Consider the following 27,707-nt stretch of genomic DNA (forward strand, 5'->3'; position numbering starts at 1 on the left):
CTGTCCCTCTGACTCCTTCCGCCCCTGTCCCTCTGACTCCTTCCGCCCCTGTCCCTCTGACTCCTTCCGCCCCTGTCCCTCTGACTCCTTCCGCCCCTGTCCCTCTGACTCCTTCCGCCCCTGTCCCTCTGACTCCTTCCGCCCCTGTCCCTCTGACTCCTTCCGCCCCTGACCCTCTGACTCCTTCCGCCCCTGTCCCTCTGACTCCTCCCGCCCCTGTCCCTCTTGTATACTCCTCTGTCTCGTTTCTCCTCTGTCCCCCATTTCTCCCTCTCCCTCCCTCCTCTCCTCTCCTCTCCCTCTCCTTTTCTCCTCTATTGCTCTCCCTCCCTGGGAGCAGTAGCTGTGCTCTCTCATAACCTTGACAGTGCAGGAAGCCGCCAGTGTGTGTGTGTGTGTGTGTGTGTGTGTGTGTGTGTGTGTGTGTGTGTGTGTGTGTGTGTGTGTGTGTGTGTGTGCGAGAGAGTGTGAGCATTAGTGTGTGTGTGTTTTCAAGTGCGTGTGTGTGTGTGTGAGCATTAGTGTGTGTGTGTTTTCAAGTGTGTGTGTGTGTGTGGGTGCGTGTGTGTGTGTGTGTGAGAGAGAGAGACAGGTGCAAAGACTTGGCACACAGCCAACCAGTCATACACCAGGGAGAGGCAGCAGACAGACCGATAGTGGGGAAAATAACACAAGCAAAATAAATAAAGATTAAATACATTTTCAGGAACATGGACCGGAATTGGAGTAGAAATAACTTAATTTCACTTCCTGAACATGCCTTGATTCCAGAAACCTTGAAATTACAGAAGGGAAGCAGGAAAGTGAAAGCAGGCAGAGGGGAAATAAGAAAGCTTTTAGCCTGGCGATAAAGAGTGTTTGGTGAGAGAACACAGAAGAAAGAGGGAGCTTCATTACACCAGTCACACTGTAGGAACTCGGATTAGCAGGGCGATATCGCAGAGAGAGACCCCAATGAGGCCAATCAGAGTGATAGCCCAGGCACTAAGCATCCCTTGTGTGCGTGCGGGTCTCTCTTTTCTTTGAACTTAGCACCCATTTCAAAAATGTGTGTGTGTGTTCATGCCTGCATCTGCGTGTGTGTGTATGTGTGTGTGTGCGTGCATACGCGTGTGCCTGTGTTTCTGCCCATGAAGGACCAAAAGATAGAGGCCAGAACGAGGACCTGATAAATTACATGGCTATTAGTGGGGGGAAAGCATTTTTCCACATGCCCACATTCACCTCTAACACCTCCATTTATCCACATTGGTAATCACACCCTTCCTGGGCAATTACTGACCCACTACTGGAACAATGCAGGAAAATACATGCATTAATGTCTTCTAATTTCCCTCGCCTTTCCATGTATCCTCTATGATAATTAAGTTACACACTGTATCCTTGTTGAAGTGAGAAGTCAGTGCATTCAACACTGTACTAGTATGTATTCCTCTTAGTAAGTAGCCTTCGCCTGCTCACAGTTGGTTAAAATCACACGATGCACACAGACGATGTCATCAGTCTCTCTGGATGATGTCATCGGAAAAAAACGCATCTATCAATCTATTTGACTACAAAACATAGAAACACACCATTTTCACGTGGTTCTAGAGATGATCAATTTAATGTTGAACATTTGGAATTTTCTCTTTATCAATTAGCAATAATGCGATTATTTAATTACAAAACACAATGACTGTGGATCTGGGAGCCTAACCATGGACATAATCGGTTTGTCAGTGTTCAAACCAATGACTGTGACATTCAAGATTCAAGTCATTGATTTTATTTCCCCCTTATATTTGCACACACACACACACACATACACACACACACACACACTCTAAGACCATAAGCCATCATCATAAGCTTTCCCCAGTTGCAGGGTGGTCAGCTGCCACCAAACGATATGATAGCACTGCAATCCCCCTTTCACACATTAGGATAGGTAAATATAGTCATTCAGGTGACAAGACTCCCTGTAGGCTAACGCTGGTGCCTGCTGTGTGAATGCCTTATATACAACTGACGACTAAATGACTGACTGAGTTAGTTATATACTGTTTATCTGATAAAGATGAATACATATGCAATTATACATCATAGGCTAGATATTGACGCCATTACTTGCGGTGTGAATGACAGAAGGTTACACTGACACAGACAATTTGTCTTTTCCTCTTAAGCATTTAGCAAAGACTTTACGTTTTCATGTCATCATTTTTCATCTCAAATCAGATTTGAAATCAATCTCGCTACAGGCCTCAGGGAGCCCGGCTGACTATTACAAAGTGCCTGGTCAGCCAAACAGTCCGTTCACACAGGTGCTGTTTACGAAAGGTGTGACCGTGGCGTAATGTCGCCCGTAATGACACCACATTTTGTGGGGGCGGCATTGTAAACGACACCCACGCGCCGCATTGATTTCACATTTCTATCTGCCGTCTCAGCACCAGGCAGGTGCTGAGTGTTGTGCCAAAAATAATCAGTTGCTTGATTCGGTTAGGCCGCCGAACCGGTTTCTACTTATTAAGGATTGATTGCTCGTCCATACGGAAATAATTAGAAGCATAAATAAATAAATCAAAACGGCTTATTGTTGGGCAAAAGTACGTGGCTGTGCGCCACGACGTATAGCTGAGGACTGACTACCTCATTTCAGCCAACTCAAAAAGGTCTTGATTACATGATTATACATCTTGGCTTAGCTCGTGCACACAAGCCGTTTTCGGAGCTGGCGGGATCCCGCTGTGCATTGTGGCTTTAAAAAATGTTTTTTTACAATGTATTTATTAGCGTGCAAGAACAGGAAAGCTCTGGTTTTACCTCGTATCGGGATTTATCAGCAGAAATCAAGGTCAGTACATTCGCCATCTAATTAGTCATAGAGGAGGTAGGGAGTTGGGAAAGGCCGATGCCAGGTTGCAACCCCCTCTTTTTCCTCCAAAGGGAGTTTGGTGTTCGGCCAAACATTCCACAAGGGAAACTGCCGCCTTTTCAACAGGGGATGTGTTTTCTTTTATGACCCTGCGGGGAACTAAGGAGCACTCTGAGGTGTTATGACTATATGGATTCATTAAAGTTATGAAAGAGTGGGGTCAGAGGGCTACTGAGAAACAGAGTTGACCTCTAAAAGATTGGGCTGGGACCTGCTCGTTAAAGAACAAACATTTTGATAAGCGAGGGACGGGACTGACGGGAGCGGAGTCTTTCTGAATCTTTCTGAAGACATGAGAGAATTTGAATAAAGGGCCCGGTTTGAATACTCTTAAAGTGTATCCTTCCTCCGTCCTTGAGCAAACCACTGATTTGACACAACGTGTGATTGGTGAAAGCAATGCGGTGACACACTTGCACTGATCAACCCATGCACGTTATATCAGTGATTATTTCAAGGAAGTGTTGAAGGAGCGAGGCGTTTTTAAGAGTATTCAAACAGGGCCTGAGAGTCAAGGTTATAGGTCATCATCCCAACAGGACGACGTGCGCAACACTCATTCCAAAAGGGTAGCCGTAGTAATCCACAAACTTGCATGGCAGAGCACGTCTAAACAAGGGAAGCACAGGGGAGGTAAGTGAGTGTTCTCACGTTGGAGGAAACACAAGTTCATGCTGACGCAAACATAAAGACGGCTTATATCACTGGCAACGTGGCAATATCAGAAAGTAGTTGTTTACCGACGAGAAGCGGTATAGAAGTAGAGTTGGTTTCTCCAAATTACTCTGTCATCATGACACGCATGGGCTCTGCGCCAGCATGATTGCCTTCGACTCAGCACCGTCTTGTCGTCTTGGACCGACTAGAAAAAGGAAGCTCTTTCATCTCGAATGATTATTCCGACTATTGGTCTGCATCTCTCCAAATCACAGGCAAACACAGGTGTGGCTAGCCCCCAGAATAACCGCCATTACAATTCATGGTGTGAATTGAAATCACCAATTAATCAAAACGATATCATATGGGGTCAGAGTGAAGCTCTCTCAGAGTGAAGCGTCTCATTCACTACTATCGCAGGTGTGGGTCTGATGGAGCCCTTCTCCTCTGCTCATGGAAGATGGAGAGAGGAGCTGTAACTTATTCTGACAGTGCCTGCTTTCAGCACCGGAATACTGATGAAAACATCTTCCACAGGAAGAGAGAGATATAGGCAGAGAGAGTGCGAAAGAACACGAGAGAGAAAGAACAAGAGAGAGAGAACAAGAGAGAGAACTTGTCAGTGGGATATACTGTGGAGATTTTTCGGCTGGAGGAGAATTCACACCATGGGTGGCTGGTCCTCTTATTAGTCTCTCAGTCAGTCTGTCTGGTGATAGGCTGGAGATGGGGTATGGTTCTGGAGAAGGGTGCGGGGGTATGGTTCTGGAGAAAGGTTGGGTGTGGGGGGCTGGTTTACCACACATTCCTCCTTATACCATCTATCTGCCCATAATTGCCTCATCTCAAATCCACTCTTTTTCCTAACATGTTACTCATTTAACTGGCAATACGTACAATCACAAACAAGTCAGTGCTTTTGGCCATCCTAGCTATTAGCCCTCTATGTCTTCTCAGTGTCTTGAGAAGTGCTCACGTCAGTATTGCAGTACTGGAGCTGTTATAGGAATGTATTGATGGATTCTGAAATTGAGTTGCAATTGTGATGTTGGGGAGGTGGTTGTAATCACCAGTGTTTAATACAAAACAAAACACTGATTCTAAGAAAAGAGAGGGATGCTTACTGTAGGATGTGTCTGAATTCACCACCAGGGAAGAAGATCCATTATTTGATGTGGACTGTTGAGTCCAATGCTACCACTGAACAAATGGGTTGTGGCTCAAATATATCCAAGTACTGTGTGGTGGATAATCTTACGATAAGAACCACCACCATGGAAATTAAGAGCTTTTTTTAAAATCCAATATATAGTTTATGACAGGCTGCCTTTTCATTGCATAATCACCTCAGATTTTTGTATATAGAAAACGTAGATAAAAGCACCGCAAAATGAAATAACATCTGATGTGTGACATTTGTTTCATTTGAAACTCAGCATGATACTATCCATTCTCCAAAGGCACAAAGCCGGATGGCAGCAAATATAATTGTCTTTAACTGACACATCCAGTTCATTCCAAATTACACAATAGCTTCTAAATCCCACGTGGTTAGCTTTTGACACATTCGGTACCACAGGCTTTCACAGTAAAAAAAACGTTCTCCTTTCGAGGTCAGCGAAACAATGTGGGAGGTCGTATGATAATGGCCGTGCACTTCCAGTGACCACATCCTCTCTTCCTGTTTGTCTGTTTAACCCGGGCTACACGCTGGGTATTCCATTCACACTTCAAACCTTTTCCATTTCCAGTTCACCCATGGATACCTTTGGGGTGCTTCGGTCATGCTATGATGCCACTGTGGCTGAAAGGTCTCTCACCAGGGTAGCCTAGTGGTTAGAGCGTTGGACTAGTAACCGGAAGGTTGCAAGTTCAAATCCCCGAGCTGACAAGGTACAAATCTGTCGTTCTGCCCCTGAACAGGCAGTTAACCCACTCTTCCTAGGCCGTCATTGAAAATAAGAATTTGTTCTTAACTGACTTGCCTAGTTAAATAAAGGTAAATCAATATACGACATGTGTGTTTGTGAAACAAATGGCCTAGCTAGAAGCTAAGCTAATACAATTGAGTTCTGTTGGAATTGAATTGAACACGGCAGCTAAAAACCTGACTGCATTTCGAATAAAGCTAAACTTCCTTTGATGCTAAAGGACTAACTTGGACACAGTTGGTTATAGCTCCGACAGTTCCGTTAGCTCCCTTCTCAATGCTTAGAAGCGAGGCTGAATACTCAGAAAAGGATCAGTTGATGACCAATGCAATATTTTCATTTTATGTGTGTGAGCAAATCAATTGACCAATTGCAAAACATCTGGTTATCTTTCAACATCAAACAGGGCTATTTATGTGGTTCCATCATTAAAAAGGACCTCTTCTGACAGAGAAGTCTGTCTTGTCAGCTGTCTAAAAACACTGTTAAAAGGAAGACCAGGTGGAATAAGAATGACATCAACATTGAAATGTTATGTATGGATGATAGCCCTTTGAAGTATAATACTACATTCAATCTTCATCTCGCTTGAATACAATGCCTCACTTGTATACCAGATCCCCATAGCAATCAATACACCGCACATCAGAAATCTAATAACATGTATTTCTTAAAAGCCCAATATGACATGTGCTGGAGTATCATTGACAATGTGTTATTCATACATGAAGATACAAAATGAGTTGGATAAAGGAGAAAAATATATCAGACATTCACACAGATATTGTCGGAGATAAAATACAAAAAAATCGACCAGGGTTTGGAATAAAGGTAATCATTTTGACACGCTAAAGTGAATTTGAACTTTCATTTTTCACATTACATTGAGGGCACAATCGATAGTCCTGCACAATAGAGGTGACCGGAATCAGATACTGACATTTCCCAGCACCCATGCTACCGCACTTCAGACCCCTTCTTATTGTTGCATCCTTAAAAAGTGACCACATTTACTTAAATGACATATCATTCATTTTAGCATATGACAGAGTGAAGTGGCATTGCTGTTACATGAAAATTAAGCGTGATGAAGAAGGAAGTTACAATGCAGAAATCATCATGTACTATGTCACAGGCTTTGTCCCAAATGGTACACTATTCTCTCTATAGTGCACTACTGACCAAAGTCCTATAAGTGCACTATATAGGGAATAGCGGGCAATATGGGATAAAGTGATGAACTGCTTCGAGAAACACAAGAGAATGAAGAGATACGTACTGTAGGGTACACATTCGTACTGGACTTCTAGGTACTTATAGGTTCCGGGGCAAGGGTCAGGAAATACATCTGGTCCAGCCACTACAGCACACTGGGTCCGATTATTACATCTGAAAGGGAAGAGAAAGGTCAGGTTAACTAACGGGGCATCCTGGGATTCAAACAACAAAGCAGTCAGCCTGCAATCGTTTTTTGATCAACAGCTGAGGGACCGGGCAAGAGAAATGTTAACACTCAAATTCATAGACAGACATATGGATGCGAGGACTGACCATCCAGGATGATCCAAATTATGGTTTTACAGCATGTGTAAAACCTTACAGTGTGTGTTTGTGGATTCAGAAATACTGACAATAGAATCAAAAAGTCAATATCCATAGGTGCCCAATCAAACGCTGATGTTGCTACATTGGCAAATATGATAAATATTTAGCATGTGGTTAATGAACAATAATTAATTCCCATTTCACTTTGCTGCTCAGATTAAGAGGTCGATGCATTTGCGGGTTCTGTGGAAATTGATTGCCATGCTGTCAATGGTAGAATCATCCATTTGACGAGAAGAATAAGGCTAAAACAATGTCAATATCCAAATGACACCCTATGCCATTTATAGTGCACTACTTTTGACCAAAGGAATATGGTCCCTGGTTGAAAGTATTGTACTATGTAGGAAATAGGGTGCAATTTGGGGACGTAGTCGATTTCTCTGCCGTGATATGAATTTGCACTGTGTGCAGACTGATAATCAGGGTATGACGGATGGGGACAGGAAACAGTCGGCCGAGTGCAAAATCGTCTCAGACGCGAAAGAGCCTTCACCTCGGCTTTCATTATCAACACAATTACTTGGCTGGCAGTGTCTTACGTGTGCCATTTTACTTTTGGCATTCATCAATCAAAGCTCAACCACCACATGCACCCGATGATGTCGCCAGGCGTAATGACACCGCTTACTGCACAAAATTTACCATCACATGCTTAACCCCATCAGTCCACAGATCCCAGCAAAAAAAAATGACTTTTCATTTACAGTATCTGACCATTTATCTGCTTGTCCAGACCTTATATTTAGCCTCACATTGAATGGTTTTACCATTTTCTTTTCAGGACAACCAGGGCTACAAGCAGAACATCAAACAATTTGACATAAACAGATCCATCCATTAAGATCCACCGCTCGTCGAATATCTCATTCCAAAATCTTGAGCATTAATATGGCGTTGGTCACCCCTTTGCTGCTATAACAGCCTCCACTCTTCTGGGAAGGCTTTCCACTGATGTTGGAACATTGCTGCGGGGACTTGCTTCCATTGAGCCACAAGAGAATTAGTGAGGTCGGGCACTGATGTTGGGCGATTAGGCCTGGCTCGCAGTCGGCGTTCCAATTCATCCCAAACGTGTTCGATGGGGTTGAGGTCAGTGCTCTGTCATGAAGTTGCCCTCTTTGGGTACAGAAAGCCCCATCCCCATCTCCCTGCCTCCTACAACTAGGCTGCTGTGGTCAGAGAGGTCGTAAATTCCTCGAAGAGAGTATCTCCTCATGGCCACAGTATAGAGACAGAGTGAATTTTCATAGAGAACAAAGGAATTTCTTCAACCTCACAGAACTTGAGGTCCGAACAACATTTATGTTCCGAAGAAGGTATAAAAGATCGGTGAAGAATACAGCTACGAACTGGTCCGTTTGTTACATTTTGGTGAAGCTAATGGGAGACGGTGCGGCCACATTACCATAACGCTGTTTATATAATAGACCTCCGATATGAGGTTTACATCTAATTGTTGTATAAAATGAATGAGTGAGGATGATACTGTTTGTAAAATTGTATAATGTGATTTTGGACTGTTTAAAACTTCTTCGGGATAGGGGGCAGCATTTTCACTTTTGGATAAATAACGTGCCCAAATTAAACTTCCTGCTGCTCATCCCCAGAATATAAGATACGCATATTATTAGTAGATTTGCATAGAAAACACTGAAGTTTCTAAAACTGTTTGAATCATGTCTGTGAGTATAACATCACTTATGTAGCAGGCAATCCCCGAGGACAAAGCATTCAGATTGTTTTGCTTTGAGGTCACTGTCTATTCAATGAGTTTTCATTGGGAAACTAGATTTCTAAGGGACTTGTTTGTAGTTCCCCCACTGGATGTCACCAGTCTTTAGAAATTGGTTGAGGTTATTCCTTTGTGTAATGAAGAAGTACGGCCATTTTGAATGTGTGTCATTTGAAGTGGACTTTTTGAGAAGGCGAATGACTAGAAAAGTAGCGTTAGTTTGTTGTCTTCCTGTATTGAACACAGATTGTCCCGTCTACAATTTGATCGATTATTAACATTTAAAAATACCTAAAGCTGTATTAGATTATTAACATTTAAAAATACCTAAAGCTGTATTACAAAAGTAGTTTGAAATGTTTTGGCAAAGTTTACAGGTAACTTTTGAGATATTTTGTAGTGACGTTGCGCAGGTTGGAACCGTTTTTTTTTTCTTGATCAAACGCGCCAAATAAATAGACATTTTGTATATATAATGATGGAATTAATCGAACAAAAGGACCATTTGTGTTATTTATGGGACATATTGGAGTGCCAAGAAAAGAAGCTCGTCAAAGGTAAGGCATGATTTATATTTTATTTCTGCGTTTTGTGTGGTGCCTGCAGGGTTGAAATATGCTACTTTCTCTTTGTTTACTGTTGTGCTATCATCAGATAATAGCATCTTATGCTTTCACCCGAAAAGCCTGTTTGAAATCTGACGTGTTGGATGGATTCACATCGAGTGTAGCTTTAATTTGGTATCTTACATGTGTGATTTAATGAAAGTTAGATTTCTATAGCATTTTATTTGAAATTGGCGCTCTGCATTTTCCCTGACAATTGGCCAAGTGGGATGCGACTGTCCCGTCTATCCCAGAGAGGTTAATGAAGGAAACTCCAATTCCCTTTTGAGTTTAACTAAATCAGAGGCCCGCCCATGAGCACAGTTAGGGTCGGGCATCCTGGGACAGGCCCTTTTCTGCAACTCCTGAATAAAACCCCATCTTTGAGAAATTCTCACTTGACCATGATTTTCTCCATTACGAGAGAACGAAGGTTACAGACCATTGCTGAATCTTTTAACCATACCATGTGGTTAAACTCTTAGACTATCGATACCGACAGAATAAGAACAAGTCTTTGATATTAATTACTCGTATGCAGCTAAGAATTCGGTATCATTGAACACGAAGAACGACAACCGCCGATCCATTCTACAACAACATGAATGAATGTCACTCTGAACCATCCACTCTAACCAAGAGAGAGGGAGAGAGAGAGAGCGAGCGAGCGAGCGGACGAAAACTCTCCAACAGAAACAAACTTTTCAACAAAGATCCCGACGACACACTGAGCGTAAATATATATATTGATTGCAATTGTTCCCGAATGAGTGAGCGTTCATGTGCAAAGGATCAGCATTTCAATTGTTATCATTATCAACTTTGTGGTGTCTCATCTCAGTTGGCCCCCACTTCCTCTTTTGTCCACCAAGCCGCGATACCGGTTTATCCCACTAGGGAAACTCCGTTATCATTTCCTTGTACTTATCTACTGTTTGTATGTATTTCTGTGAATTGTTTAGTTAGTAAATAAATTATTTAAGACAATTGATGTATGGATGACTCATAGTGAAAACTGGGTTTGGAATGAGTGAAGACTACGTTTGGAATGAGACTAACGTGAGGTAAAGTAAATAATTAATTCGAAGACTAATTGATCAGATATAAAATATCTGAAAAGAAATTATAACTTTGTAATCTGAATATTTTCCTTGGTGCCCCAACTTCCTAGTTAATTACAGTTTCATGATTAATCAATATAATCGCGTAATACTAAATACTTCAGTTTAATGATGCTAAAGACACGACAGCTCTGTACAGGCCAGTGAAGTTGATCCACACTGATCTTACAAACCATTTCTGTATGGACCTCACTTTGTGCACTGGGGGGATTGTCATGCTGAAACAGGAAAGGCTCTCCCAAAACTGTTGCCACAAAGTTGGAAGCACAGAATCGCATAGAATGTCAATGTATACTGTAGCGTTAAAATTTCCCTTCCCCCCTTCCCTGGAACTAAGGGGCCTAGCCCGAACCATGAAAAACAGCCCCAGACCATTATTCCTTCTCCACCAAACTTTAGTTGGCACTATGCATTTGGGTGTTCTCCTGGCATCCGCCAAACCCAGATTTTTCATTCGGACAGATGGTTAAGCGTGATTCATCACTCGAGAGAACATGTTTCCACTTCTCCAGAGTCCAATGGCAGTAAGCTTTACACCACTCCAGCCCACGCTTGGCATCGCGCATTTTAGGCTTGTGTGCGGCTACTCGGCCATGGAAACCAATTCCATGAAGCTCCCGACGAACAGTTCTTGTGCTGACGTTGCTTCTAGAGGCAATTTGTAACTTGGTGAGTGTTGAAACCGAGGCACCTGGAGGTCCTGTTCTGTGAGATTGGGTGGCCTACCACTTCGCAGCTGAGCCGTTGTTGCTGCTAGACATTTCCCACTCCACAATAACAGCACTTGTAGTTAACCAGGGCAGCTTTACAAGGGCAGAAATTTGATGAACTGACTTGTTGGAAAGGTGGCATTGAAAGTCACTAAAACCATTCTACTGCCAATGTTTGTCTCTGGAGATTGCATGGCTGTGTACTCAATTCTATACACCTGTCAGCAACAGGAGTGGCTGAAATAGCTGAATCCACTAACTTGAAGGAGTGTCCACATCCTTTTGTATATAGTGTATAAATGCTGTAAGCACAGAAATTGTTTTCTCACCGGAAAAATGAATATCCAACTAGTCAGTGTGGAGTTTGTGACAGCGACTATGTGAGCATATTATAGTATTATAGGCGCTGTCCTGGGATTTCCTATGATCTTCTATGGACAAGAACACCTTACGACTCTTGTGTAGCTAGTGAGCATCCTAGTGCTCAAACCATTGACTCTATAGACGTTTTCGTAAAAATACCCGTTACCGGGCCCTTTTGGGATCTGCCCTTGTCTCACAAACACCGCTCTAGCTCAGCCCACGTAAATTACACAGACTAATGGTATCAACGAACAAAATCCAACGAATCCAAATGGTACAATCCAGAAGTCCTAAGCTCAAACAGTGTTTTAAAAAAAGTTAGTCCAAAACGCACCAGCGTTACGGAGGGACTCATTTGATTAAAGTGTATTGATTGATATGATCGAATCATCTGCGCACATCAGTAGACAAAAGGTCAATGCCACAGCTAGAGGAGTTAGAAGTCACATACCCTATGCACGTGAACCTCTGCTTAACATTCCTTGACAAGCTATGCAAAAATCTCTTAAAACATACAATCAAACAAAATATACTAGCATTAACTGGCTACATCTAAAACGTATTGACTACCAAATCTACACGCCTTACCTGGCTACATCTAAAACGTATTGACTACCAAATCTACACGCCTTACCTGGCTACATCTAAAACGTATTGACTACCAAATCTACACGCCTTACCTGGCTACATCTAAAACGTATTGACTACCAAATCTACACGCCTTACCTGGCTACATCTAAAACGTATTGACTACCAAATCTACACGCCTTACCTTACATCTGTATTGACTACAAATCTAACGCCTTACCTGGCTACATCTAAAACGTATTGACTACCAAATCTACACGCCTTACCTGGCTACATCTAAAACGTATTGACTACCAAAAATACCTGGCTACATCTAAAACGTATTGACTACCAAATCTACACGCCTTACCTGGCTACATCTAAAACGTATTGACTACCAAATCTACACGCCTTACCTGTCTATATCTAAAACGTATTGACTACCAAATCTCCACTTCAATCTACTAGGTTCATCTGGCAGTATCTAAAATTCAATAACTTGTCACCAAGAGCCATTCACAATATACTATATGCCCTATGCATGAGAGTCAATCCTCTTCATCATCCTTGACAAGCTATGCATAAATCTAAAACTCATATCAAAATCTTCTGATATCTACTAGGTTCATCTGGCAAAATCTAGAATGTATTTACTTCTCAACGAGGAGCCATTCATTCAATGTAAATCAAAGAAGGTCAAGGCGCAAGCTGACACAATGATTCATGCAGTACAATTAAAAGGTTCCCTCACACCTTAATTAACATTGATTGTCCCTGGACTAATCAATCGCTCCAGTAAAGGGAGAGAGTGAAGGCAAGACTCGTTTACAACCTCGCCCCTTAATGAGATATGGTCCAGAGCTTCAGCACCCATCCAGGCTTTATGGGGTCATGACCCCCCCCCCGCCGTCACTCACTCACCCCGGATTAAGGGGCGAGAGCCTCCGTTAGAAATGTCTGGAGGGTCGTTTGTTCATAGGAAGAGTTCATTCCAAAGGCTATAAACGCCACTCAAATAAATAAGGTACAGGCCAATGAAAGAAGACAATTATAGAAGCCTTCCTTATCGCCAGGCAGGTTTCTCTCTCAGTTTACTATCAAGGAATGGGGTGCTCTTGTAATTGTCAGAGGTGATGGGGTGAGTAGATGTTGGGATTGGATGTCAGCTGGAGAAAGGCAAGGTCAATTGGGACAGGTATTACGGGTAAGCTCTTCAAACACAAAGGCGTACACACACACACACACACATATATATACACTTGTGAACATTTTTTATTTTATTTTATTTTTTACCTTTATTTAACTAGGCAAGTCAGTTAAGAACAAATTCTTATTTTCAATGATGGCCTAGGAACAGTGGGTTAACTGCCTGTTCAGGGACAGAACGACAGATTTGTACCTTGTCAGCTCAGGGATTTGAACTTGCAACCTTTCGGTTAACATACATGTACACACACAGTACATTATCGTAAATACATTTTACTTGAAGAAGCAATCATGTTATTTCTCCTGTTTATCATGAGTAATAGATTTAAATATACCCCCCTGAATATTTAAAGAGGAGAGCTCTCTTTACAGAAGGGCTATTATACAAAGCCAATACCATCCTCCACATAAGAGTTTATTTTTGATTAAAACATGTTGACTGAATGTCATGTCATTTCCAAAACTTTCATCATGGTTTGTAATACATTTCCTCTGGGGTGGATTAAAATATACAATACTCCACGATGTGGGTTGCACATTTAATCCCTGCCTTTACATCTGTCTTGACCAATATTCCAGTTCCCACAAGGCATTGTGGCACATCTACTCTCTCGGCAATGGTGTTTCTGCTCAGAGTTGCCTTTTTTCACAGCATGCAACGAGATTTGAGGCCTCGTTTTAATTCCTCCCTAGCCTTTGTTCATGTCCATAGTTTGCAACAGGAATCAGTACCGCACTTTCTCCACACCCCATTCCCTATTTGCAACACTATGTTTGACCATAGCCTTATTTAGTGCACTACTTTAGACCAGGGTCAATAGAGCTCTGATCAAAAGTAGTGTACTATGTAGGGAATAGGGTGCCATTTGGAACACATCCCTCGGTTTCATGTGATACTGGCTTTCTCATTTCTCAAAGCACATGGTACTCCAGATGAATAACCCCCCCCCCAAAAAAATAAAAAATAATTAGTTAAAATTAAACACATCAAGTCCCACTTGGCGAACCAACGGATTCACATGGTGTTGATTGATTTAAATACGTAATTGGGGGAGGGGAAGCTGATCCGAGATCTGTACCTTGGGGAAACTTCACCCTGGAACAATGTTCATTGGAGTCCTTCTAGGGAAAGGTTAAGAATAACATCACTCGTGTTGTGTTTAGTAAAATCCTTATTGTGGGGGTATGCTTTGAAAAGTTTGTGGTCATATGCACATCTTTCAAACCGTAGGTGCTGGGTTAATAAGGAACACCTATGAATTCCTAGGGCAGAAATGATTAAATATTAGACTTCTCACTAAAGGCATCGGTCATACAAAAGTTATACTTAAATCCAAAATGGTTCTCTAGTAAATTATTAAGAATGTCTCACCCCATGTTCAAGAATGGCCTTTTCCCCTTTATTCAGATTAGAACTGCTCACTTTCACAAAATCTCCAAAATATTGTTACTTTTTAAACAAGCCTTAGAAAGTTGGTTGCAATTTCAGTTTAATCCACCTGAAAAAACAAAAACAAATAGTGGTTAAACTCAAATATACTAATTGATAAAAAAAAATTTAAAAAATGATTTAAAAAAAAATGTAAAAAGGTATTTTTTTGCAAATTGCATCATAAATAGGACTGGTGGAGTTGTCACACATGCAGCTACCCAGACATATGGAAATGTCTGCTCTACCCAAAATTACAACCAACTAATTGCAGCATTACCACAAAAATGGAAGAGGCAAGTGGAAGCAGGGAAAAGTCTGTGTCGGCCGTGTATTAAAGACCAAAAATGCTTAAAGAAAATTGTGATAAATATTTTTTTTACATATAAGCTGTGAAAACACTCACGTGTCCAGAAATAGATTGCTAAAAATAGATGGCATGGGAAGAGATTTTCAAGATCTCCTTATATGGCTGTGAACCAAGAGGAATTAGAGCCCTTTCTGTCCTTTCCATGTCTCACATGGTTTATGAATTAACAGACACGCAAAACGCAAAGTCACCTGCCAGTATTTTTTCTAAACTGTCAATAATTTTTCAATTGCAGACAATTACATGATGCAGACAATTACAACAATATATCTGCAATATTAAAACTGATCCACACCCTTGAGCATACTCTTACACAAAAGATACATATTTTGAAAATAAGACAGTGTTGTTAAAAAACAAGAGCAAACGCAAAATTTTACACCTCTGAAAAACAGCAAGGCCAGCAAGAAGTTAAAACGATCCACACCCTGAAAAATTTATGCTGAAAAACAGCAAGGCCAGCACGCTGTTTATGCTGCCAATTCACCGCTTTAAGGGGTATAATTTGAACAGTATTCAGACCCCTCAACTTTTTTCCACATTTTGTAACGTTACAGCCTGATTCTAAAATTGATTAAATTGTTTTTTTTTACTCAATCTACACACAATACTGCATAATGATAAAGCAAAAACAGGTTCAGAAATATTTGCTAAATTATATTTTAAAAATGAAACATCACATCTACATAAGCATTCAGACCCTTTAGATCGGCACTTTGCTCAATAACCTTTGGCAGCGATTACAGCATCGAGTCTTCTTGGGTATGACGCTACAAGCTTGGCACACCTGTATTTAGGGAGTTTCTCACATTCTTCTCTGCAGATCCACTCAAGCTCTGTCAGGTTGGATGTGGAGCGTCACTGCACAGCTACTTTCAGGTCTCTCCAGAGATGTTCGATCGGGTCATGTCCGGGCTCTGGCTGGGCCACTCAAGGACATTCAGAGACTTCCCCCGAAGCCACTACTGCATTGTCTAAGCTGTGTGCTTAGGGTTGTTGTCCTGTTGGAAGGTGAACCTTCGCCCTGAGTATGAGGTCTTGAGTGCTCTGTAGCACTTTTTCATCAAGGATCTCTCTGTACTTTGCCTCGTTGATCTTTCCCTTGATCCTGACCAGTCTCTCAGTCCCTGCCGCTGAAAATCATCCCCACGGCATGATGCTGCTGCCACCACCATGCGTCATCGTAGGGATGGTGCAATGTTTCCTCCAGACGTGACGCTTGGTATTCAGGCCAAATAGTTCAATCTTGGTTTCATCAGACCGGAGATTGTTGTTTCACATGGTCTGAGAGTCTTTAAGTGCCTTTTGGCAAACTTCAAGCGGCCTGTCATTTACTGAGGAGTGGCTTCCATCTGGCCACTAACAAAGGCCTGATTAGTGGAGTGCTGCAGAGACGGTTGTCCTTCTGGAAGGTTCTCCCATCTCCACAAAGGAACTCTGGAGCTCTGTCAGAGTGACCATCGGGTTCTTGGTCACCTACATCACCAAGGCCCTTCTCCCCCGATTGCTCTGTATGGCCGGGCGGCCAGCTCTAGGAAGAGTGTCATTGGTTCCAAACTTCTTCCATTGTGTTCTAGGGGACCTTCAATGCTGCAGATCTGTGCTGACACAATCCTTTGACTTCATGCCTTGTTTTTTTGTTCTGGCATGCATTGTCAACTGTGGGATCTTACAGACAGGTGTGTGTCTTTCCAAATCATATCCAATCAATTGAATTTACCACAGGTGGACTCCAGTTGTAGAAACATCTCAAGGATGATCAATGGAAACAAGATGCATCTGAGCTCAATGTAGCAAAGGGTCTGAATACCTATGTATAAATTAGCACAAAAAAACATGTTTCATTATGGGGTATTGTGTGTAGATTGCTGAGGTAATTTTTTATTTTAATCAATTTTAGAATAAGGCTGTAACGTAACAAAATGTGGAAAGTATCAATATGTACCTTCCAAACACTTAACATGCAAGGTGTGTTGTCTAATGGAATGGAATTTCAAAATGTTCAAATTACTATGGATTATGTGATGTACAGCGTATGCTGTAAACTTGACATATTATTGCAGTAGATCCTAAATTACTGCAGAAAAAGCAGCAAAAACTGGCAAAAAAAAAATATATAGTACATTCAGTATCTGCAGTAAGCAGTCCAGCAGAACATTATATAAATAAAGAAATAAACGCTTGTCATCGTCTTGTCAACTGTATGACATTGGGATAAAAACTATTTCACTTTTCGACAGACTGAGCAAAGTACCACTCGCATACTTACTCCATCTCAGAACACGGACAGAAAGAAAAAAGGTGATCGTATTAAGGAAGGAGAAAAAAAGAGAGACTCATGTTGACATTAATGGCTTGCTTCAGTAAAATGTAAATTGAGTATTCAACATCTCGGGGCTTGTTGGGGGGGAGAGGAGGAGACTCTGCTTCTTCATTTTTCAATTTGGCCACAACCCCTGCTACAGCAGCCCCCGGCCAAGCCTTCCCTCCCTACCCTTTGCCGCCTGCTCCCTCGTCTGCTGTTTGTTATAGCGGACAGATTAGGGTTTAGACAGCACAGCTGACGACGGTGGATGTGGCACAAAACGCAGAGCCCCATGTAAGCACAAATCGTAATCGCTATAATCGCTGCTTGATCCCACCGCTGCCACCACCAAATGACAATGAATGGGTTCAGTCATCACCCCATCCCCCCTCCTATTAAACAGACACTACTCTGGTGTCTGTCAAATACTGGGGCTGTGGCGTCCACTGTCGATGACACAGATTCTTCAGTGTTAGACAACTAAAATACAGGATAGAGTCTGTATCAATCTCCTCCTTCAGTTGTCAATGAACTGAAATACTGTTTGAAATCAAAAGGATACAGATGAGTCCAAAAAGCTGTTTATGACACAATAGTCATGGATTTGAGATAAGTGACCCGTAGCATTAGCTGCACTGAATTGCTACATAATCAATGTTTACAATACTATCTTCAAGACATTTCCCAAAACAGCCATAATATGGTGCAATGACTCCACCCACAGGGACTGAGTTCTTCCTCAGGTCAGTTGCGTTTGAGGTATAAACATGTCAAAAAGAAACAAACACTTTGAATTTACTTTCACTTATTCAGAGAAAACGAGTCCCGGTTGTGTCCTCCTTGCATGTCTGTTTGAGTGTACTAGCTGGGGGAAGAGCATCACAGTGGAACACTCAGGCTGACAAAGTATCTGTTATTAGTCTGTCTCCAGTGGCAATAAGGGACAATTGTGTGCTATGTTCTTCAGAGGAGAGAGGAGCCACAAGTCTCATCTAACCTGGTCTGGAAAGGTCTGAAATGAGAGGTGTGGATGGTGTGGTAGGGTGAAAGAGACAGTAAGAAAGAAAGGATGAAAGAGTACATAATGCAAAAAGGAAGCGCTTTTATATATAGTGTGTATATTAAAGTGTGTTTGGTTGCACATTTGTACAACAGTGTACAGAGTACCTTCAGAAAGTATTCACACGCATTGAATTCGTCCCCATTTTGCTATGTTAAAGCCTGAATTATAAAAGGACTACATTTAGATTATGTAGCACAATACCGCATGATGTGGAAGTGGAATTGTGTTTCAACATTTAGTACAATTAGTAAAAATAAATAAAAAATGAAATGTCTTGAGTCAGTAAGCATTGAACCCCTTGGTTATGGCAAACCTAAATAACTTCAGGAGTAAAAATGCGCTTGAAAAGTCACAAAATAAGTTGCATGGACTCACTCTGTGTGCAATAAGTCTTGAACATGATTTCTGAAAACTACCTCATCTCTGTACCCTACTCATACAATTATCTGTACGGTCCCCTCAGTTCAGCAGTGAATTTCAAACACAGATTCAACCACAAAGACCTGGGAGGTATTACAATGCCTCGCAGAGGAAGAAGGGCACCTATTGGTAGACATTGAATATCCCTTTGAGCATGATGAGGTTACACTTTGGATGGTGTATCAATACACCCAGTCACTACTAACTCAGTTGCCGAAGAGGAAGGAAAACGCTTTAAAAAAGTTTAATGGCTGTGATACAAAACTGAGGATGGATCAAAACATGCATTGTGTTTGTAACAAGGCACTAAATTAAGACTGCAAACAATTTGGCAAAAAAGCGTTATGTTTGGGCAAATCCAACAAAACATTTCAAAATAATTGTATTTTTAAAAAGGAGAGCCTGCCTGGATCTTTAATTTAAAAGACCCTTGTTCCCGTCAGACTCAACGTTTATCTGAAGCCATTCTTGTTATTTTTCTATTCATTTTAAATGTTTGTAGGTCTATGTAGCCTAATTGTATCTATGATCGTATGCTATCCATTTCTGTTTTTTTTATGTTCTATTTAAATCTGTAAATTAACCAACGATATCATGCCACAGCCGGCCATGAATACAGATACTCGTGTGTGTCTTTTGACACTATATAAACTAGTGAAATGCAGTGTTTATCATTATACCCTGATGAAGACAGCTTGTCTGTCGAAACGCTGGTTATTAGGTTATTAAATTAGTGCATCTGAGCTCCTAGACTGCGAGGCTCTCCTTTTCTTTTTCAAGTGTTCTTCTCTGCTAGCAGCACGTCGCCTAAACAGGTGTGCGTTTCTTTCCCCTCCAATCAAGTTGTAGAAACATCTCAAGGATGATCAATGGAAACAGGATGCACCTGAGCTCAGTTTCGAGCCTCATAACAAAGGTTTCTGAATACTTACGGAAATAAGGTATTTCCGTTTTTTATTTATACATTTCTAAAAACCTGTTTTTGCTTTGTCATGATGGGTTGTTGTGTGTAGATTGATGAGGAAAAACATTAATTTAATCATTTTTAGAATAGGGCTGTAACATAACAAAATGTGGAAAAAGTCAAGGGGTCTGAATACTTTCCGAATGCACTATGTACATTAAACATTTCTGTATTCCAATGTCAACACATTTGATAGAATTTCTGAAAATATGTTTTCAGTTTATCATTTTGGGGTATTGTGTGGAGATGGGTGAGAAAATTAAACTAATCCATTTTGAATTCAGGCTGTAACAACAAAATGTGTAATAAGTCAAGGGGTATGAATACTTTCTGAAGGCACTGTAGATAGGTAGTAGAGATAAATGGGAAGGGAGAGGGAGGGAATGAGAGAGAGAAAGAGGGAATAAAAAAAGAGAACACCAAAAAAAAAGAAAGGGAGCGAGCAAGAGTGACGGACAGGTCAATATCCTTGTCCCTCTGTAGGGACCCATTACGCTTTAGTGATGGTCCTCTTGTCCACAGTAGACTTCATTCATTGTCTATCCCAGCTGCACGCCACAGCATCAATCTTTTTCATTCAGCCCGTCTCCCAGCCTGGCACAAAAACCCTTTAAAAACTGCATGACCATTTAAAAAAAAAAGAAAGTTATAATAACAATTCAAGAAGAGGCAAATGAGTCTTCTTTCTTTTATCCCCACAATGTCTTTAAGCAGTGACAGGATTTTAAAACGAGAGTCAAGGACGACGTAGAGAACCGTGGAACACGTGTACTGTGTGTGTGTATGTGTCAATTGGGTATGGCCTTTGACCCCTTTTACTCAATCCTTTTCGGAGTGCAAGTCATACTGAGTCTGCCATACAAAGGCGTGATAACTTGCATCTTTCCGTGGACTAAAGTCCATTCCTTAATTTGGCATTGAAACGGCATTAGTCATGACAGGGATTTTCACAGTGCATATTATGAAGATGCCCACACGTACATGGAAAGCATCGGCAAGGTTAAAGAGTTCTCGGGCACAATACACCAACCTACACAGACATGCGTGCATGAACGCATAGAGTGAGCTAGTGTTTATCTCTCTCTCACACACACACACAGACACACACACACACACACATGATAAAGGATATATTATGGAAACACCAACTACATTTATCACACAAACCCAGAGTCTTCATCATACCACAGTTGGTGGACAGCACTTATTTTTTTATCCATTTGTCTTTTTCCGTCCTCCGACACCACAACCCAGGCTGAATGGAGATTAAAACAACGAAGCCGATAGATGGGAAAGGAATGTAAACAGTACATACAAGGGAAGGCGTGTGGGAGGGGGATTAAATGCGCTGAAGCCCTGCAGTGTATTCAAGGCTCCGTCTACCAATCTCTTCAACAAATGGGTGACCCGCATGGATCATCACGACAAGCCACCAAGACAATCAGAACATAAAGGAGATGTAATAAGACACATATTGTGGCTTACGTCAACTCAAAAGTTTTAGAGAAGTGGATGGTCGGTTAACATTAGTGACATATCCAAACGGTTTGAGAGGAGGCAAACTGTGTGGAAGTCTTTTGGCAAAAGCACTCCGGGCGACAAACCTGATGCCCTTTCTATACTGCCACAGGATTAGCTACGTGGAACTAAGCAGACGCACAAAAGTGACTGCTCAATCACTACGACTAACTTGTAACGTATTTATAAGATATTCTCTGGGACCTGAATGAATGGAGTTGTATTACCCCTGGGGTATGAGTTGCGGGGGAATTGTGGAAACTTTGAAAGGGTCTTGATTGATTGAATCTGGGTCATTCCTTTTGATTTTAGAACGGAGGGGAGAGCACTTCTCCAAATATGAGCGGCTTGGGACTTTTTTCCCTGACGAACATAATCCTACTCAGACATTGCGACAGATTAGCGGCTTTTTATATAGTGGGTTTTGACTGCTCACAATTCCCTCTCTCACATGTTGTATTTCTAAGATAAGCCCCTGTTCATCCTGTAGGAACAGCGAGTCAACAACGAATTAGGCACCAAACCACAGAATGGACTTCGACTGTCTCTCTTCTCCCTCCCTATTTAGGGACAATAACCCAGACTGCTGCAGAGCTTGTGGGTTATTGTATTTTAATACCATTTCATACCGAAGGGCCTATGGATGAACGAAACATATGGGTTTGAGTACTACGGCTTTATCCCTCTAGCACCGTGGCAGAAGTCCAAGACACTGTAAGCTCAGTTCGTCATAAACATATGCATTTCCTGGTACACTGATACGTGTTTTGAAGAATGGGCGCTTTCTCAGGCCGCATGACTGAAACCACATTCCCGGAATGTAACGGTGGGTCGGACAGTTTACAGGTCCCGATGATTGATGAGACAAATATAGCCAAGCGCTTCAAACATTCCCCCTCTACGATTTATTCAACTTTTCCATACTTACTGACTGTTGTCAGAAAGAAGTGGCTTGGCCTCTACGTATGATTATTCTTTTGATATGAAATATTCTTAAACATTCGCAAGAGGTCTCTCATAATGCTTAACATAAATCAACATTCAGCAAGTTCTTTATCCTTCACTAACCTGGGTTGATGAACCTATTAGGTACACATAGTACTAACCTGAACCACAACAAAAAGGGCCTAAGCTACAGGCTAACCCCCTTCACTTTTACAGAAATGACTCAGGCTACAGAGGAGAGATCTTACACAATGCACCACATGAGTAAACCGCCTTTGCAGCAGCTAATGGGGATCCATAATAAATACATAAATCTAACCTTGCTTGGCCCAGAGACTGTTGGTGCAACACAAGACCTAGGATGAGGAGAGACGAGCCAAAGGTTATGGCCAGACCTCAGGGAACAAACACTGCTACCAGCACCTCAGCCTCAATGGAGTAACTACACACCGTACGCCTCATAGAAGTGGTGGAAGGTGGATGGCGGGTACGACGGTAGCGTGAGGGACTATTGCAACGCGAGGGTGTTTTGTAAGAGATATGACTATAACACACCATAGTAAAAAACACGAAGAGGATTCTTCGGATATTAAGAATATGGGAATGTAAAATAAAAAAACACAGCTGAAGAGGTCTGGGAATGTTGTTAAATAGAAATAGATGTGTGGCATGACTAGCGGCAGGTTGCTAAAATCGGCCTTTCTGCCCCTGAACAAGGTAGTTAACCCACTGTTCCTAGGCCGCCGTTGTAAATAAACATTTGTTCTTAACTGACTTGCCTAAAAAAAATACTAAAAAGAGGGTAGGTTCGCAGACAAAAACAGACTCCAATATATTCCTTTTGCCATTTTTAATGTAATGTTTTTCTAGCAGCAGCAGGGGGAAAAATCTCGGCACGGAATATTTGGTCAAAGCCTTCTTCACTATGTGTATTACATGCCTTAAGCCCGCCATCCTTGCTACTACAAAACCTACTAGCTACTTTCTTTGATAATGGTATTGAACCTACTAGTCTCATTCCACATCCGCCACAACTACTATAACTAACAAGCCTAAATCAAGTAGTGCTTTAAGAAAGAGCATCATCTTTCATTCTAAAAATAGAATGAATCGCTCAATCCCATGACTATTGCCGACTGTGTTCAGAGTTCTTATTCTCACAGTTCTTATTCTTTTAGATCTTCCAAAAAATGAACTCTTTCAAAAAAAAAATGGAATTAGGTCTTTGATGTAGCCAAAGCTCTCGCTGGAAATTTAGATTTGTGCCATTTTTTTGCTTATCACGCCCCTGTATCTATACTCTAGACGTGATTATTTTACAGCTCAGATATGAAGTTGCAGCATCCTCCTTTGATCATGACCCTTATCTTTTGAATAACTGCTATGGAGATATGAAATGAGGAAACTTCTTGGGTACCATCCAACCCTTCATAAATATGCTGTTTTACTTGACTCTTTCTCTGAAAAGCAGAAAAGGAAGAGAGAGAGAGACCCGGACATGAAAAAAATTCAGGATATACTGCTTTTTTAATCTCAAATAAAATTTGCATTATTGCATTGCTAATATTGGTTTAAAGAGTGTTTTGCACAGCATTTCTCAATCAGACCCATCCAAGATCATCTGCAGTTGAACATAGCCCAGTAGACAAACTCCAAATCTCATCTATAATGCATGACTCACATTTCCCCAGTTTTTACCATTCTAGTTTCATCCTCGCACTGAACCGAACCACTATTGTTGACTCAAATCATTGGTGCCTTTTAAATTCAAATTAAAACCATCATTTCCATATTTCCACAGACGTTTGGATGTTGCTCCATCCATGGACATAAACAAAAAAATAACTCGGAACATAGATTCCTATGCAAATCATGCTGTCATACAGTCAGACACCGGCTAACTTAATAAGATTATATAATGTACACGGTACGTGCAATAGACTATATGCTCATTAAAATGACTGGTACCACCGCACACTAGTCTATAAATTTCCTGCTTCTACTCTTTCCTTCTTTCTCCAAATACGATTGAGAAACAGTCAATCAAAACCACAGCAACCGGGACAACTCATTGGGGGCGCACGTCTAAATATCCCGCCCAATAGTCGCTGAGGGAATTCTCCCACCCCTGCGCTTTCGCTCAACGCACTGCGACAACCGCTGAGATTTATTGTCCAATTTCCCTCGTGCGGCCCGTTTCCCTGAATTCTGATAGGTGATGAATGTGTCAATCTCTTGTTGGGAGGTTGTCCATCTCTTTAGGTCTGTTGGTTAGAGAGCAAACACACTTTTGGGCCTGGGTCATTACTTCTAATAGATTCAAATGAGGTATGTTGGTGAACTTGGGAAGTGATGACTGACCCATTTTGAAATGCATTCTCATCCCCTAAACCTGGGAAGGAAAGGTTGAATACTAAAAGAATGACAAACTGTATTGCAAAATATAAGTAAACAAGGTGAATAGGATAGAGTGGATTGTTTTCTTCTGTACGTTTCAGGACTTTCTACACTTCCAGTGGAAAATAGAGTAGGAGATCTCTCTAATATCTCTGTCAATCTAACAAAACAGAGGCAGTCTTAATCTACAATAGGAATTAGACCACCACACAAGCATTATACAAAGTCCATTAGAATAGAAGCAATAAGGAGGCACAGAGGGGGCTTTTTGCAAGGCATGACGCAGACATACACATACAGGCGTAGAAACACACCCATGTCCCACAGCCAAACAACCGAAATCATTACTTGCGTATACCAAAAAAGCTTTTTAACATATTTTGCGAAATAATGAGCCGCGGTATACATATCCGATCCAATTTAATGAGATTTTATTCTCTTTGTGTGTATGTAACTGCTTTCGCCCACAAAAAGGTCTAGGGTGTGCTTTCGAGATGGGAGGATTGAAATACGCAATAACCTCTGAATGGATTTGTTTGGTGGGGGAGGTTATCCACCGGGGTCTGCTTCAACAGATGATTTATGGTTTCCAGGATGAATTTTTCGATTCTTGCCAACAAATGATGCGGCTCCCCTCCTATCTTAGGTGGTGACGCTTGATTTATCTTCCAGGCAAAAGCCTGTAGGATTCATTCTAAGCCAGCAGCCCGAGTTAAAGTAAGCCCCAATCCGAGAGATACGATAGAAAGTGCAGGACTGGGCCTTGTGTTTTTAGAGGTCACATGGATATTAGTATGTCAACTTGTTGTGAATAATGATAATTTGGCATGTTAACATTTAAAGCGTAATTTGGCCGATTAGTTTTTTTAAAGTGAGTCTCTGTCCTAAAGTGTGGATGGTTGACTTATCCACATTATGTTGTGTTACAGCCTGCATTTAAATTGAGATTGTTTGTCACTGACCTACAACAACGATGTTTACAAATGTATTAAAAATGAAAAGCTGAAATGTCTCGAGTCTTTGTTAAAGCCTAAATAAGTTCAGGAGTAAATGTATGTACCCCACAGATTAGAGGTCGACCGATTAATCGGCATGGTCGATTAATTAGGGCCGATTTCAAGTTTTCATAACAATCAGTAATCGTAATTTTTGGATGCCGATTATGGCCGATTACATTGCACTCCGAGAGGAGACTGCAGGGCAGGCAGGCCACCGGTTACGCGAGTGCGACGTTAAAAGGACCATGTGGCTGCAATGAGCCAAGGTAAGTTGCTAGCTAGCATTAAACTTATCTTAACATAATCATAAATCAATCTTAACATAATCACTAGTTAACTACACATGATTGATGATATTACTAGTTTATCTAGCTTGTCCTGCGTTGCATATAATCAATGTGGTGCATGTTAATTTATCATAGAATCACAGCCTACTTCGCCAAAAGGGTGATGATTTAACAAGCGCATTCGCAAAAAGAGCACTGTCGTCGCCCCAATGTGTACCTAACCATAAACATCAATGCCTTTCATAAAATGTTAAACATGCATATTTAGTTAATATTGCCTGCTAACATGAATTTATTTTAAAAGGGAAAATTGTGTCACTTCTCTTATGTTCTGCGCAACCAGAGTCAGGCGTCCTAAAATGCTGCATACACCCTGACTCTGGTTACGCAAGAGAAGTGACACAATTTTCCTAGTTAAAATAAATACTAATACTAAATAATAAATACTAATGGTATAGAGAAATACTAATGGTATAGAGAGAAATAGTCCTATAATTGCTATAATAACTACAACCTAAAACTTCTACCTGGGAATATTGAAGACTCATGTTAAAAGGAACCACCAGTTTTAATATGTTCTCATGTTCTGAGCAAGGAACTGAAACGTTAGCTTTTTCACATGGCACTTTTTGCACTTTCACTTTCTTCTCCAACACTTTGTCTTTGCATTATTTAAACCAAATTGAACATGTTTCATTATTTATTTGAGACTACATTTATTCTAGTTATATATTAAGTGTTCATCCAGTATTGTTGTAATTGTCATCATTGGTCCTCCAATAATTGGTATCAGTATCGGCGTTGAAAAATCATAAATCGGTCGACCTCTACCACAGAAACAATTATGTTTAAGGTCCCTGCTCAGTCGAGGAGTGAATTTCAAACACAGATTCCACCACAAAGACCAGGGAGGTTTCACAATGCCTCACCTATTGGTAGATGGTAAAAGATAAATAAAAGCAGAATGAATGAATATCCCTTGAGTATGGTGAAGTGATTAATTACACTTTGGATGGTGTATCAATACACCCAGTCACTACAAAGATACAGGCGCTCTTGCTATCTCAGTTGCCGGAGAGGAAGGAAACCGCTCAGGGATTTCATCATGAGGCAAATGGTAACTTTAAAACAGTTACAGAGTTTAATGGCTGTGAAAACTGTGAATAGATCAACAATATTGTAATTACTCGCCATTACCAACCCAAATGACAAAGTGAAAGAAGGAAGCCTGTACATAATACAAATATTCCAAGACATGCACCTTGTTTACAAAAAGGTACTAAAGTAATACTGCAAAAAATGTGCCAAAGCAATTAACTTTTTACCCGGAATACAAAGTGTTATGTTTGGGGCAAATATAATACATCACATTACTGAGTACCCCTCCCCATATTTTTAAGCATAGTGGTGGCTGCATCATGTTATGGGTATGCTTGTAATCGTTAAGGACTGGGGAGATTTTCAGGATAAAAAATGAATGAAATGGAGCTAAGCAAAGGCAAAATCCTAGAGGAACATTATAATTGGGCAAGTATTGTACAATCCAGGTGTGCAAAGCTCTTAGAGACTTACCCAGAATGATTCACAGCTG

At 41.2% G+C, this 27,707-nt stretch overlaps 1 protein-coding gene across 11 annotated transcripts in view; it reads right to left on the minus strand.

Annotated features, from left to right (window-relative positions):
* Window positions 1–27,707, minus strand: part of LOC135516327 (adhesion G protein-coupled receptor L3-like) — a 318,499-nt gene that overhangs the window by 167,291 nt on the left and 123,501 nt on the right. For all 11 annotated transcript variants that reach the window (XM_064940528.1, XM_064940527.1, XM_064940520.1 and 8 more), the window contains one exon: window positions 6,788–6,897. In XM_064940528.1, the coding sequence (XP_064796600.1) occupies window positions 6,788–6,897 (110 nt within the window). The remainder of the gene's footprint in view (window positions 1–6,787; window positions 6,898–27,707) is intronic.

Source organism: Oncorhynchus masou, chromosome 27, assembly GCF_036934945.1.
Source record: "Oncorhynchus masou masou isolate Uvic2021 chromosome 27, UVic_Omas_1.1, whole genome shotgun sequence".
NCBI lineage: Eukaryota > Metazoa > Chordata > Actinopteri > Salmoniformes > Salmonidae > Oncorhynchus > Oncorhynchus masou.